Genomic DNA, 14,932 nt, shown 5'->3' on the forward strand with positions numbered 1-14,932 from the left:
CCATGAATCCATTGTTAATTGTTGGGAAAACCCATCTGGTTCACTAATGTCCTTTAGGGAAAGAAACTGCCATCCTTACCTGGTCTGGCCTGCATGTGACTCCAGACCCACAGCAATGTGGTTGACTGTTAACCTACTCTGGGCAATTAGGGATGGACAGCAAATGCCGCCCAGCCAGCAACACCTCATCCCATGATTGAAAAACAATTGACTCCGTTTATGTAGATGCGGGTGTGTTCTCATCCTTTCTTTCTGAAGTCAATGTTCAGTTACTTAGAGGTTTTGCCGATATTGAGATAGGGCTCGTTATTATTACATCACATCATCAAGCTCTCTATCTCCTGTTTGTATTCTGACTCATCGTTGTTTGATATCCGTCCTACCACAGTGGTGTCATCTGCAAACTTGTAGATGGTGTTCGTTCAGTTGATGGTTATATGGAACGTCCTGCCTTAAAGAGTTGCTGAGATGGACACCTTCAAGGCTTAAGAACGAATTATAAAAAGATCTGAAGTGTCATTGTATGTAGGGCAAGTGCTGCAAAATGGGTTTGGAATAGATAGGTATTTGATGATGGACAGATTAGGGGCAGTCAACATAAATTGTCCAAGGGAAATCATACCTCATGAACTTGATTGAGTTTTTGAGGACTGATGAGGGCAGAGCAGTGAGCGTGAACGATATGGACTTCAGTAAGGCTTTGAACAATGTTCCTGATGGAAGACTGGTTAGCAAGGTTAGATTACATGGAATAAAGGGAGAAGCCAGTTGGATAAAGCACTGGCTCATGGATAGAAAACAGAATGTGGTGGTGGAGGATTTCTGTGACTGGAAGCCTGTGACCAGTGGAGTGCCACAAAGATTGATCCTGGGTCCACTGTTTTTTGTCATTTATATAAATGATTTAGATACGAACATACGAGTGTGGTTAGTAAGTTTGTAGATGATACCAAAATTGGGTAGTGGACAGTGAAGGTTACCTTAGAGTACAACGGCATCTTGATCAGATGAGTCAATGGGCTGAGTGGCAGATGGAGTTTAATTTGGACAAATGTGAGGTGCTGTGTTTTGGAAAGGCAAATCAGGGCAAGACTTGTACACTTAATGGTAAGGTCCTGGGGAGAGTTGCTGAACCAAGAGACCTTGGAGTTCATAGTTCCATGAAAGTAGAGTTGCAGGTAGATAGGATAGTGAAGAAAGTGTTTGGTATGCTTGACTTTATTGGTCAGTGCATTTAGTATAGGAGTTGGGAGTTCATGGTGCGGCTGTTCAGGACATTGGTTAGGCCACTGTTGGGAATACTGTGTGCAAATCTGGTATGCTGTGAAACTTGAAAGAGTTCAGAAAAGATTCACAGGAATGTTGCCAAGGTTGGAAGGTTTGAGCTATAGGGAGACGCTGTACAGGATGGTACGGTGGCTCAGTGGTTAGCACTGTTGCCTCACAGCACCAGGGATCCAGGTTCAAAAGACAACACCCTCAGATAATTGTCTGTGTGAATTATGCAATTCTCCCTGTGTCTGCAGGGGTTTCCTCCAGTGCTCTGGCTTCCTCCAACAGTCCAGAGATGTGCAGTTTAAGTGGATTGGTCATGCTAAATTGTGCATGGTGTCCAGGAATCTGTAGGTAGGAATGTTAGCAATGGGAAATTCAGGGTTACATGGATAGGATAGGGGGGTGAGTCTGGGAGGGATGCTCTTCAGAGAGTTGGTGTGGACTTTTTGGACTGAATGGCCTGTTTCCACATTATAAGGATTGTGTAACTCTGTTAATAGACTGGAGCTATTTTCCCTGAGGGGTGACCATATAAAAGATTACAAAATCATGCAGGGCATTGGCAGGCTAAATAGACAAGGTATTTTAACTGAGGTGGGTGAGTCCAAAAGTAGAAGGCATAGGTTTAAGGTGAGAGCGGACAGATTTAAAAGGGACCTAAGGGGTAACATTTTCATGCAGAGGGTGGTACATGTATGGAATGAGCTGCCAGAGCAAGTGTTCGAGGCTGGAACAATGACAACATTTAAAAGGCATCTGGATGCGAATATGAATAGGAAGGATTTAGAGGGATATGAGCCAAATACTGGCAAATGGGATTAGACTGATTTAGGATATCTGGTCTGCATGCACAAGTTGGACCAAAGGATCTGTTTCTGTGCTGTACATCTCTATGACTCTAACTGCTGAGGACGAAATGAACCAAAGGCCATTTGGGAACCCATTTTGGGAGGGGACTGGCGTATTGAAGAGGATGCTATGAATGCTCCTGATAACAATACGAGATTGCGAAACTTGTAAAGATAAAGCAAGGCTCAAAATTATAACCCTCAATTAGGAATTCCCAGCACAGAAACAGGCCGTTCTGCCCATCGACACCATGCTAATGTTTCTGCTCCACAAGAGGTTCCTCCCATCTCTTCATTAACTCAGCCTATCACCATCTCCCTCAAGACAAATTTGCCCTTGTGTGTTTATCCAGCTTCCCACCCCACCTTCAATGCATCAACATGCTTCACCTCGATCAGCCCCTCTGGGAACGTTTCCCACATCCATCCCCCACTCCCTCTGGGAGTATGTCCCACATCCCCCACACCCATCCCCCACTCCCTCTGGGAGCATGTCCCACATCCCCCACACCCGTCCCCCACTCCCTCTGGGAGCATGTCCCACATTCCCCACACCCGTCCCCCACCCCCTCTGGGAGCATGTCCCACATCCCCCACACCCGTCCCCCACTCCCTCTGGGAGCATGTCCTACATCCGACACATCCATCCCCTCACTCCTTCTGAGAATGTGTCTCACATCCCCACACCCATCCCCTCATTCCCTCTGGGAGCACGTCCCACATCTCAAACACCCATCCCCTCACTCACTCTGGGAACGTGTTCCACATCCCCTCACTCCCTCTGGGAACGTGTCCCATATCCCCCACACCCATCCCCTCACTCCCTCTGGGAACGTGTTCCACATCCCCCGCACCCATCCCCCCCATTCCCTCAGGGAACGTGTCCCACATCCCCCACACCCATCCATTCATTCCCGCTGGCAACATGTCCACATTCCCCACACCCTTCCGCCCTCTCCCTCTGGGAATGTGTCCCACATCCCCACACCCAACCCCCCACCCCTTCTGAGAGCACGTCCCACATCCCCAACACACATCCCCTCACTCCTCTGGGAACGTGTCCCACATCTCCCACACCCATTCCCCCCCCCCCGCACTCCATCTGGGAACGTTTCCCACATTCCCCACACCCATCCCCAACTCTCTCTGGGAGCATGTCCCACATCCCTAACACACATCCCCACTCCCTCTGGGAACATGTCACACTTTCCCTACCCATTCCCCACTCCCTCTGGGAACGTGTCCCACATCCCCTCACTCCCTCTCGGAACATGTCCCATGTCCCAGACACCCATCCCACATTCCCTCTGGGAACATGTCCTACATCCCCCACACCCATCCCCCCCACTCCTCCTGGGAATATGACCCACATCTCCTCACTCCCTCTGGGAATGTGTCCCATATCCCCCATGCCCATCCCCCACTCCCTCTGGGAACGTGTCCTACATCTTCCACACCCATCCCGGGAAGGTGTCCCACATCCCTGACTCCCATTCCCCCCTCTCCCTCTGGGAATGTTTCCCACAACTGCCACACCCATCCACCACTCCCTCTGGGAACATGTCCCACATCCCCCACTCCCTCTGGGAATGTGTCCTACATTCTCCACACCCATCCCCCCCACTCCCTCTGGGAACGTGTCCCCAATCCCACCCCCCCCTCCCCCCACACACACACACCCCCCCCCCACTTCCTCTGGGAACATGTCCTACATCCCCCACACCCATCCCCCCCACTCCTTCTGGGAACATGTCCCACATCTCCTCACTCCCTCTGGGAATGTGTCCCATATCCCCCATGCCCATCCCCCACTCCCTCTGGGAACGTGTCCTACACCTTCCACACCCATCCCGGGAAGGTGTCCCACATCCCCGACTCCCATCCCCCCCTCTCCCTCTGGGAATGTTTCCCACAACTGCCACACCCATCCCCCCAACTCCCTCTGGGAATGTGTCCCACATCCCCCACTCCCTCTGAGAATGTGTCCCACATCCCCTACACCCATCCCCTCGCTCCCTCTGACAGCATGTCCCACATCCCCAACACACATCCCCACTCTCTCTGGGAACGTGACTCACGTTCCCATACCCTCCCCCACTCACTCTGGGAACGTGTCCCACATCCCCCACACCCAGCCACCCCAATCCCTCTGGGAATGTGTCCCACATCCCCCACACGTATCCCCCACAATCCCTCTGGGAACGTGTCCCACATCCCCCACACGTATCCCCCACACTCCCTCAGGGAACGTGTCCCACATCCCCCACATCCCCCACATCCATCCCCCACACTCCCTCTGGGAACGTGTCCCACATCCCCACACTCCCTCTGGGAACATGTCCTACATTCCTGCACACACTCTGGGAGCAATCCCACATCCCACAGCAATCCAATTCCCACTCCCTTTAGAAACAAGTTCCACATTCTCCACCATCACATCCCTCCCACCACTTATTGCTGCAGCCATTCCCAGGAACTCCCCCATTCCCTGTCGATGGTGATTCTCCTGAATTTCCCATTGGATGTATTGGGGACAGTCTTTCCCTGGATGCCCTCATTTTCACCCTGCCCACCTGTGATGGTAATGCTGAGCTAATTTCCCAGGAGCTGCCTTCTGCCTACACGCGGAGAGTGTGCATTCTCTCAGACCAGGAAACCCACCTGGAGGCAGCGTTATCTCTCCACCCTGGAGGCTCCCAACCTCATTCCTGATGAAAGGCTTTTGCCTCGGATGCTGCCTGACCTGCTGTGCTTTTCCAGCACCACTCTAATCTAGACTCTGGTTTCCAGCATCTGCAGCCCTCATTTTTGCCTAGTTGATTTTAACCTTACCGCGAATCCTCTTGCAAGCATGCCTACCTTGAAGACAGTCTCCTCCTCTCTCCACAAGAATCTCAGTGAGTCTCTCTCTTCCTTCCTCCCCCCCAGGTCATCTCCTCTGCCCTGAAGCTCTTCAACATGTACTGACCAGCTCAGCACCACCCTCATGATCTGTCGGACCTGCCAATCTTCCTTCCCACATTTCAGCTCCACCCTCCTCTCCTCCATCCACCTATTGCACTCCTTGCTACTTCTCCCCAGCCCCACCCCCTCCTATTTATCTCTCCATCCCTGATGCTCCCTGCCTCATTCCTGGTGAAGAGCTTCTCGGATGCTGCCTGACCTGCTGTGCTTTTCCAGCACCACACTAAGACTGGTGACTCCGAAAATGTTCTGGGTCAGTGATGAATCTTTACTGTTTGAGGAAATGAAGGGAGTCAGAATTGGGGGGAGGGGGGATCGGTTCTCTTCACCTTCGGACCGGGTTTTTGTCTATTTCAGTGAATATTGCGTTCGGCTGGATTCAGACTTGGCCTGTTCTGTCAGCAACTGCGGAGTCCCGTTTGAACAGCGGGATTAATTTAACAATAATCGGGTTATTTTAAACACTGTAGGGATTCTGTGAGGTACGGAGAAATTAAATACCCGAAAACTCCTTCCAACGAAATCCTTATTTATCTAAACGAAAAACTTCAAACTAAAAGGAATCTTATTGAAATTTGTAATCAATATTTCTGTTTCATGTTTTAAGAAGTGACGCTAAGTAATTTAGTTTATTTATCGGCGCGCTTTGAACGGAATACCAAATGATTGCCGCGTGTGTATTTCTCGGCCATGAAACAGATCGGGGTGTTTCCGGGGACTGTTGGATTTCTCCTGTAACTGAGTCTTTGATTTTGGAAGAGTTTGAGACAGTAGCAAACAGGCGGGAGCCGCTGGATTCTCTGATTTTTTGGTAACCGGAAATGTAAAACTGATGGCGCTAGTTTCAACTGTAGATAGAAAATGGAGGTGGGGGATTGAAGGATTGTGCTTTACATAGCGAATATGTTTAATATAGAATATAAAACATCAAACAACCAGCTGATGAAGGAGCAGCGCTCCGAAAGCTAGTGTTTCCAAATAATCCTGTTGGACCAGAGTAAAAAATGAGGTCTGCAGATGCTGGAGATCACAGCTGCAAATGTGTTGCTGGTCAAAGCACAGCAGGTTAGGCAGCATCTCAGGAATAGAGAATTCGACGTTTCGAGCATCGAAACGTCGAATTCTCTATTCCTGAGATGCTGCCTAACCTGCTGTGCTTTGACCAGCAACACATTTGCAGCTGTTGGACCAGAGCCTGGTGTTATGTGATTTTTAACTTTACAAAATATAGCTTTAACTGAAAACTCTGTCAATCCGAAATAGAGATTATAACTGACAAATACTCACTATTTGGACAATCTGATGTGTTTAAGTCTGTATTTGAACAGTGTACCCTGTATTTTAAATGCCCGAAATTTAATAAGATGGGGAGCCCTTCATTCCTGATGAAGGGCTTTTGCCCGAAATGTCGATTTTCCTGCTCCTCCGATGCTGCCTGAACTGTGCTTTTCCCGCACCACTCTAATCTAATCTAGACTCTCATCTCCAGCATCTTCAGTGCTCACTTATGTACCCCATTACATCTGTACCCCATTACATCTGTACCCCATTACATCTGTACCCCATTACATCTGTACCCCATTACATCTTTCACTGGCGAATCGTGCCCTAATGGAGTCTGTAAAAATTTGTTCCGCTTTCTTAAAGTCAGTTCTTTGGGTCGGTCTGAATTTAAACTCGAAGTCGGTAAGGTGTTGAAAGAACTCACGTTGGCGAATGTAGTGGGAAGGGGATATTTAAATGGAGTTTATCCAGGCGGCACATCATAACAGGTTCAGGTCTCGCTGCATTGACCACACTCCGTGGAGTGGACGGGATTGAATTCCGAGCGGAATCTGAGGCTGTGAGATTGTCCGACCCGAGTGATTGTTACCGTTTAGATCTGAACCTGTAATTGGAAGACGTCAAGAATGATCTTGTTTCATTATATAACGTACAAAGAAGGAAATGGGCTGATTTTAAGGTGAAAGATTAATTGGAGTGGTGGTTGGAAACTGAGCTGGATGTATCTGAATAATTCGGTGAGAGACCCTCTCCCCGGTATCTCCTATCTGTGCTGTATCTATAAAGATTTCCTTTAATTGGAATCTGTTTTGTATGAGCACGGCAAGGTTTTTGACAAGACCTAATCATTGGTCAGGACTAATCTGCTGTCCGTTCTGATGCTGGTCGACTGATTGTGAGAATTCTCAGGTTGAGATTTTACCCAATGGGTCTACTTCAGTGTAGAAAGCTGAGATTTTCAGAAGTGGATTCTGATTGTGATCTGTACATTTTTACTTTATTCAGTTGAGTAAGAAGCAAGATCAAGAGATACCCAGTGCTTTACGTGAAAATTTAAATTCTCCAATTAAACAATTTTACTGTTTATACTCTCCATATTCCAAAGTCAATATTAACCGTAATGTTCTGAAAAGAGAGATTTTAATGAGTGAACGGTTGAATTTAACTAATTTTCAGTGGGAAATAAACAGTGAACAACTAAACACTAAAATGTTCAATTTTATTTCAGAATTCCATTCACCTGAACATTGTTTTCGACTGGCAGAAATTGTCAGATTATTCCCATTTATATCCTGCGCAAATCTCAATCCAATATTTTGAATTGGAGTTGTTGGTGTTGGATTGGGGTGGACAAGATTAAAAATCACACAGCACCGGGCTACAGACTAACAGGGTTATTTGGAAGTATTAGCTTTCCAGCTGCTGCCTCTTCATCATGGTTATGGAACATGACCATGTGACACCAAATCTATAGCAAAGGGGTGACAGTGACATGGAGGTGTAATGATATATTAAACTACATTAATTTTTTAAAAACCCACAACGTCAGTTATTATTCTTAAACCAATTCAGATCAAGTCTTTCATCTTTTCGAATGGGATATGGTGGTTTGCAACTCTCAGGACTCCTTCTAATTTATATTCTCAAGGTGACGTCAGTTTATCTAAGATGTGTAATTTTAGCTCAGACAATGCATTCCATGTGTGAAGGCAAAGACTTAATCAATGTTCTATTTCTAAAATGGGGCTGACAGAATTTTCTGTGGATTTATGCAGTCTTTGAGCAAAATAATTCTGCAAATACAAATTCACCCCATAAGCTTCTGTGTGTGTGGATGCAATTCAGAGACACTGAGAGCGTAAATACATGTAAGATTCTGTCAACCCCACTTTCAAAGTAGAACTGACTCAACATTGGTACAGTTTTTAGCTTCACACGTGGAATGCATTTGAGTATGTACTCATTTCAAACATTTATTTTGAATTCTGTTCATCAAAATATTTCAGTTGCAACAATCTTCATTGAATGAAACTTTGCTTTGGAAATTTGGGAAATAAGCAGGTGTTGGTAGGTCATTGAGCTCATCAGCTCATGGTCCAATTGGATTTCCATTTCAACCAGTCACTACTTAGGTGTTTCTTCATGAACATCCCTCAGAGCAGATATATTGGTAGCATGCGAGGGTTTCAACAATGGGGTTTTTTAAGCAAATGACTAACATGCATAACTTAATTTTTAAAATGGAACAAAGTAATAGAAATAAAGGGATAGTCACAGGAATACTTTTAATGTGGATTTAGTTTTGTTTTGGAAGGTTTGATGGCTGCTGTCATTCTGGCTGTGGGCCTCACCCTTTTGGTTACTTGAATGAAAGTTTCAAGCCCAGCGTACAGATTGGGTTGGTGCCAACATCCCCTCTGAGTCATTCCAACCCCAATGAGACATCTCTCGCTAATAGTGCACAGTTAATTGACGTTTGCAATGTTTGGGACCAGAGTACTCAGGTTTGCAAGAATAATAGCCAGACTTCAAGGGTGAAGTTCTAAAGAGAGATTGCACATAAATTATACCTAGAATTTGCAAGGTTAATAAGAGGTGACATAGAGTCATAGAGATATACAGTATGGAAACAGACCCTTCTGTCCAACTTGTCCACATTGACCAGATATTGTAACCTAATCTAGTTCCATTTGCCAGCACTTGGTTCACATCCCTCAAAACCCTTCCTATTCATATAGCCATCCAGGTTCCTTTTAAATGCTGTAATTGTAGCAGCCTCCACCACTTCCTCTGGCAGCTCATTCCATACACGTACCATCCTCTGTGTGAAAAGGTTGCCCTTTAGGTCCCTTTTATATCTTTCCCGTCTCACCCTAAACCTATGCCCTTTAGTTCTGGACTCACCCACCCTGGGGAAAACACTTTGGTATGGACAGGATAAATAGACACTCATGATTTTATAAACCTCTTTAAGGTCACCCCTCAGCCTCCGAAGCTCCAGGAAAAACAGCCCTACCCTGTTCAGTCTCTCCCTGTAGCTCAAATCCTCCAACCCTGGCAACATCCTTGTAAATCTTTTCTGAACCCTTTCAAGTTTCACAACATCTTTCTGATGGGAAGAAGACCAGAATTGTACATAACATTCCAACAGTGGCCTAACTAATGTCCTGTACAGCCGCAACATGACCTCCTAACTCCTGTACTCAATACTCTGACCAATAAAGGAAAGCATACCAAACGCCACCTTCACCATCCTATCTACCTGTGACTCCACTTTCAAGGAGCTATGAACCTGCACTCCAAGGTCTCTTTGTTTAGCAACACTCCCTAGGACTTTACCATTAAGTAGGTAAAAAAACAATGACTGCAGTTGTTGGAAACCAGATTCTGGATTAGTGGTACTGGAAAAGCACAGCAGTTCAGGCAGCATCTGAGGAGCAGGAAAATCGACATTTCGGGCAAAAGCCCTTCATGATTTCTGATGAAGGACTTTTGCCCGAAACGTCAATTTTCCTGCTCCTTGGATGCAGCCTGAACTGCTAAGCTTTTCCAACACCTCTCTTATTCTCTACCAGTCAGTGTATAAATCCTGTCCTGATTTGCCTTTCCAAAATGCAGCACCTCCCATTCTGTGGTTGTAAATGCAGGATATAAATGCAAGTCATTTTCCTTTCTCAAGACTGTACCATTAAGGAGGAAGCAATATTCTGTCAAATGTTGTTGAATTTAAAAAAAACTAACCCCCATAAATTTTTTTATGTAATATTTATGCATTTTAATCAAAGTGCATTTTTTCAATAGTCATTATAAATAATAAGTTTTGAATTTGAAATCATTTTCAAAGTTAAAAATCACACAAACCAGATACTCGTCCAACAGGTTTATTTGGAAGCCCTATTTGAAATATTTACTTCACAACCATCTGAAGGTGCAGCGCTCTGAAAGCTAATGCTTCCAATTAAACCTGTTGGACTATAACCTGGTGTTGTGATTTTTGACTTTGTCCACCCCAGCCTAACACCGGCATCTCCAAATCATTATTATTTATAAGACAATGTGTGCACTTGAACACCATCAAATCCTTACAGTGGGGAAGCAGCTCATTCAGCCCAATCAAGTTCACACCAACCTCTTGTAGAGCGTTCCATTCAGACCCATCTGTATTCCTTATAACCCTTCACTTGCCATGGCTAATCCACCTCACCTGCACACCCTTTGGATACTATGGTGAATTTAGCATGGCCAATCCACCCTAACCTGCACATCCCTGCACTGTAGGACCTTTCAAGACAATAACAGGAAAGGACGGGGTAGATAAAGATCGTGTTTCCACTGGTTGGGGATTCAAGACTTTTTGGGCACCGTCTGAGAACGAGGGGAAGCTTGTTCAGCAGAGATGTTAGGAAACACTTTGACACACAAAGGGAGGTGGATGTTGGAAGCTGTCTTCCACAGAGGACAGGAATGCTGGATCAGTTAATTTAAAATCTGAGACGGAGAAAGTTTTGTTAACAAAGTTATTAACGGATATAGACCAATAGCATGGGGGTGGAGTTAGATCACAGATCAGCTATAATCTCATAGAATGATGAAACAGGCCGGAGGGAGTGTTGAACACTTTATAATGGTCTCAGCAGAAAGGATCATTTGCCACTCGGTCTGTTAATGAGGGTTTGCACTATTCCTCTGTACATTGGATCTAACTTTTACACCACGTGCAGGAAGAAACTCGTTTATTTAAACTGGGGATAAGCGATACCGCTCACTGTTTCCTGTAAGCGGAAAATATACATTAATCTTTAGGGTGAGCGGCAGTTTATATCGACAAGGCAGAAGTGGGTACTGCAGATGCTGGAGATCAGAGTCAAGATCAGAGTGGTGCTGGAAAAGCACAGCAGGTCAGGCAGCATCCGAGGGGCAGGAGAATCTATACAGTTCCTGATGCCCGAAACGTCGATTTTCCCTGCTCCTCGGATGTTGCCTGACCTGCTGTGCTTTTCCAGCACCACTCTGATCTTGAGAATATATTGACAGGCGAAGGCTCCCGCCTCCGTTACCACTCAAAGGTAAAAGTTGAGATCATTTCCGAGGAGCAGTCCCCTCCTCTCCTGCTGAATCCAGTATCTGGAAGGCAGCGTTCGAGTCAACATACAGCTTGCCTTCCCTTCAAAATGCTCTGGGTGAGTGGTGAATATCTGAGTCTGAGGAAATGTAGTGGCTGTGAATGGGGCAAATCGGTTCTAGTAGTCTAAGGACTTTATCTGTCGCAGTAAAGTTGGCGGAATCAGATGCGGTGCGGGTGGTTCTGGTTCTAGCCGGCTCCGTCAGTCACGGTGCTCAATCCCGCCTGACCAAAGGCTTTAATGTAACAATAACCTGTTTATTTTAAACACCACAGTCCACAGGGTGTGGTCAATGCACTGAGACCTGAACCTGTTGTAATGTGCTCCATTTAAAACACCCTATTCTCACCAAAGTGGTTTCCGAGTTTAAAATCAGACCGATTTAAAAATAAAACAACTTTATCAATCTGGAATAGTTCTTACAAACACCATCGGCGAGTCTGAAACGTGTGATGGAAGAGATGTGATAAATCCCTGGGCAGGATAAAGGTAGGAATATTTCAATTATTCTTACCAACCCAAAGCAATGCCCGTGTGAACAGAATTCTGAAATAAAACGTGATCATTGTGCAATTGAACCCTTCCTTGTTCAATGATCATTTCCTGTCGCATGTTACTGCCAAATTCAATCGTTCGTTTGGATGAGAAACTAGGTACCTCAACGCTCTTTCTAACGAATTCCTCATTTAAATGCAACGGAAAACTAATGATCATTTCTGTTTATCGTTTTGTGAAGTGGCGCTAACTATCTTAGTTTTGTTCAACCGCGCACTTTAAACGGAAAATCGAGGAATTGCAGAGTGTGGGGTTTCCACCAATCTGTTAGCTTTCTCCGGTAATTTATTTGATTTTAGAATAGTCCAATGCACTGGTAACGGTGGGCCCTGCGTTACTTGAGTTTTTGATAGAATTGAATTGAATTTATTATGAGGTGTACCTAGGCGCAGTGAAAAGTTTTATCTTGAGAGCAATATAGACAGATCAGAGTTAAGTAACATAGTGTAAAGTTAATGGCGTTGATTTCAACTGTAGGTAGAAAATAGAAGTGGTGGATATAACTTTAACTGAAAACCTTGTCCATAGGGAATAAGAGGTTGGTTAATCCGTACTCGTTATTCTGGTCAAGCTGATAAATTTAAACCTGTATTTATTAGTCTCCCCTACACTTTAAAGGACCTGAAATTTAATAGGACGGGGAACTCTTTAGACCCTGATGGTGTTTGTAAGAACTGTTCCAGATTGTTAAAGTTGCTTTTTTGATTGATCGATCTGATTTTAAACTCGAAGTGTTGAAAGAGCCCGCTTTGGAGAATGTGGTGGGAACAGGGTGTTTTATCCAGGCAGTACATTACAACAGGTCCAGGTCTCACTGTATTGACCACACCCCGGGAACTGGCTGTGAATGAATTCCGATCGGAATGTGAGGCTGTGAGACTGTCCTTCCCGAGTGATTTTGTTACTGTTTAGATCTGAACCTGTATGTATAAGACAGCGGGAACTGTCTATCTGATTACATAAAGTACAGAAAAGGAAATGAGCTGATTTAAATTGAAAGATAAATTCAAAGTTTGGGAGAAGATTTGTAGCTCGGGTGCTTGTTGTTGTGGTTCTGTTCGCCGAGCTGGGAGCTTTTGTTGTAAACGTTTCGTCCCCTTTCTAGGTGACACTCTGTGTTTGGGAGCCTCCTGTGAAGCGTTTCTGTGGTGTTTCCTTCGGCATTTATAATGGCTTGTCTCTGCCGCTTCCGGTTGTCAGTTGCTGACAAGTTGCTGAAAGATGAATTGTGGCAGTCATGAGAAACTAGCTGCTTATACCAGAATAAACGTGTTGGACTAAAACCTAGTGATTTTTAACTGAATAAAAGAGTTCCATTGTTCGGAATCTGTTTATATCGATAGTTTTGATCAAACTTTGTCATTGGTTAAGTTTAATCTGCTGTACGTTCTCAAACATTTTAAGATTTGGAGATGCCGGTGTTGGACTGGGGTGTACAAAGTTTAAAAATCACCCAACACCAGGTTATGGTCCAACAGGTTTAATTGGAAGCACTAGCTTTCGGAGCCATGATCCTTCATCAGGTGGTAGTGGTGCCCTCCACAATCACTTGATGAAGGAGCGTCGCTCCGAAAGCTAGTGCTTCCAATTAAACCTGTTGGACTATAACCTGGTGTTGGGTGATTTTTAACTTCAAACATTTTAAAGTTTCGTTTATGCAGCTATTTAAAAACCGATTGTGAGAATTGACCGCTTTTCCCTGAATGTGTGAGCTTCAGTGTAGAAAGCTCAGAACCACAGCAATGTCACTGAGCTTGAGTGCTGACTGTAGACTTTCACTTTGTTTTCTCCCTCAGCTGGGAATGGAAATCAGGTTCCAAAGTTGTCCGGTATTTGTGTTAAAACTGAGTTCTCCAATTAGGGGATTTCCTCCTCCGGGTTTTCCACATTGCACAATCAAAATCAAGTCTTCAATCCGAAAAAAAAGACTCAATGACCGAACGATTGAATTTGGCAGTAATATTCGATGAGAAATGATCATCGAACAAAGTTACATTGTAAAAAAAAATGTTCACGTTTTACGGCATTGCTTTGGGTTGGCGGGAATAATACAAATATTCCCCCCTCTATCCTGCCCAAGGATTTATCACATCCCTGTTCAATACTTTGAAGGTGTGTGTAAAACTGCTGTAGAAATAAAAAGGCTTTTCAGCAAAGGCTAGCGGATTTAATGTTAGTCACACGAGTGTGGACGGAATTGTATAGGCCCAGCCCACAAAGACAGATAAATGCTGGAGAAACTCAGTAGTAGATCCGACGGTGTCTGTGGCGAGAGAAACAGAACGAACGTTTCGAGTCCAATTAGTTTCTTCTCCGGAAGGTGTTGGGGAGATGTTTGGAGATGCCGATATTAGGCACGGTGTGGAGGAGCCGGTGTTGGACTGGGCTGGACAAAGTTAAAACCCACACAACACCAGGTTATAGTCCAACCGGTTTATTTGGAAGCACTAGCTTTCGGAGCGCTGCTCCTTCATCAGGAGGTTGTGGAGGTTAAAGGTCATGTTCCATTCCGGATCATTCTGCTATAAATTCTGAGAGAATGACCTTTAACCTCCACAACCACCTGATGTAGGAGCAGCGCTCCGAAAGCTAGTGCTTCCAAATAAACCGGTTGGACTATAACCTGGTGTTGTGACTTTTTTTAAAAAAAACATTGATATTATGTCCATTTCGTAAATGTCACTTTTCTTCTGGATTTCTTGCGAACTTGTCCCCGAGCAGAAATGGCGTCTGTAGAGTGAGGCAGTTTTTCACAACCGTGTTGAGTGTTTGAACTTGTATGAACTGGTGACATCGAGATGACGGGGAATCAGAGGGGTAAATGTTGGTGCGGATTTGGTTCTGGTTTGGAAGCTTGGACGGGCTGAGCTGAGTCCGAATCCA

At 45.1% G+C, this 14,932-nt stretch overlaps 1 protein-coding gene across 4 annotated transcripts in view; it reads left to right on the forward strand.

Moving 5' to 3' along the window:
* The window catches only part of LOC132833968 (uncharacterized), an 89,249-nt gene that overhangs the window by 56,198 nt on the left and 18,119 nt on the right, over positions 1-14,932 (forward strand). The window contains exon 1 of one of the 4 annotated variants that reach the window (XM_060852674.1): positions 11,485-11,551. The exons of the other annotated variants lie outside the window; for them this stretch is intronic. Within the exon in view, the coding sequence (XP_060708657.1) occupies positions 11,543-11,551 (9 nt within the window). The 5' untranslated portion in view covers positions 11,485-11,542. Of the gene's footprint in view, positions 1-11,484; positions 11,552-14,932 lie in introns of those variants that run through there. 4 annotated transcript variants of the gene reach the window in all.

The sequence above is a fragment of the Hemiscyllium ocellatum genome, chromosome 38, assembly GCF_020745735.1.
Source record: "Hemiscyllium ocellatum isolate sHemOce1 chromosome 38, sHemOce1.pat.X.cur, whole genome shotgun sequence".
In the NCBI taxonomy this organism is placed as follows: Eukaryota; Metazoa; Chordata; class Chondrichthyes; order Orectolobiformes; family Hemiscylliidae; genus Hemiscyllium; species Hemiscyllium ocellatum.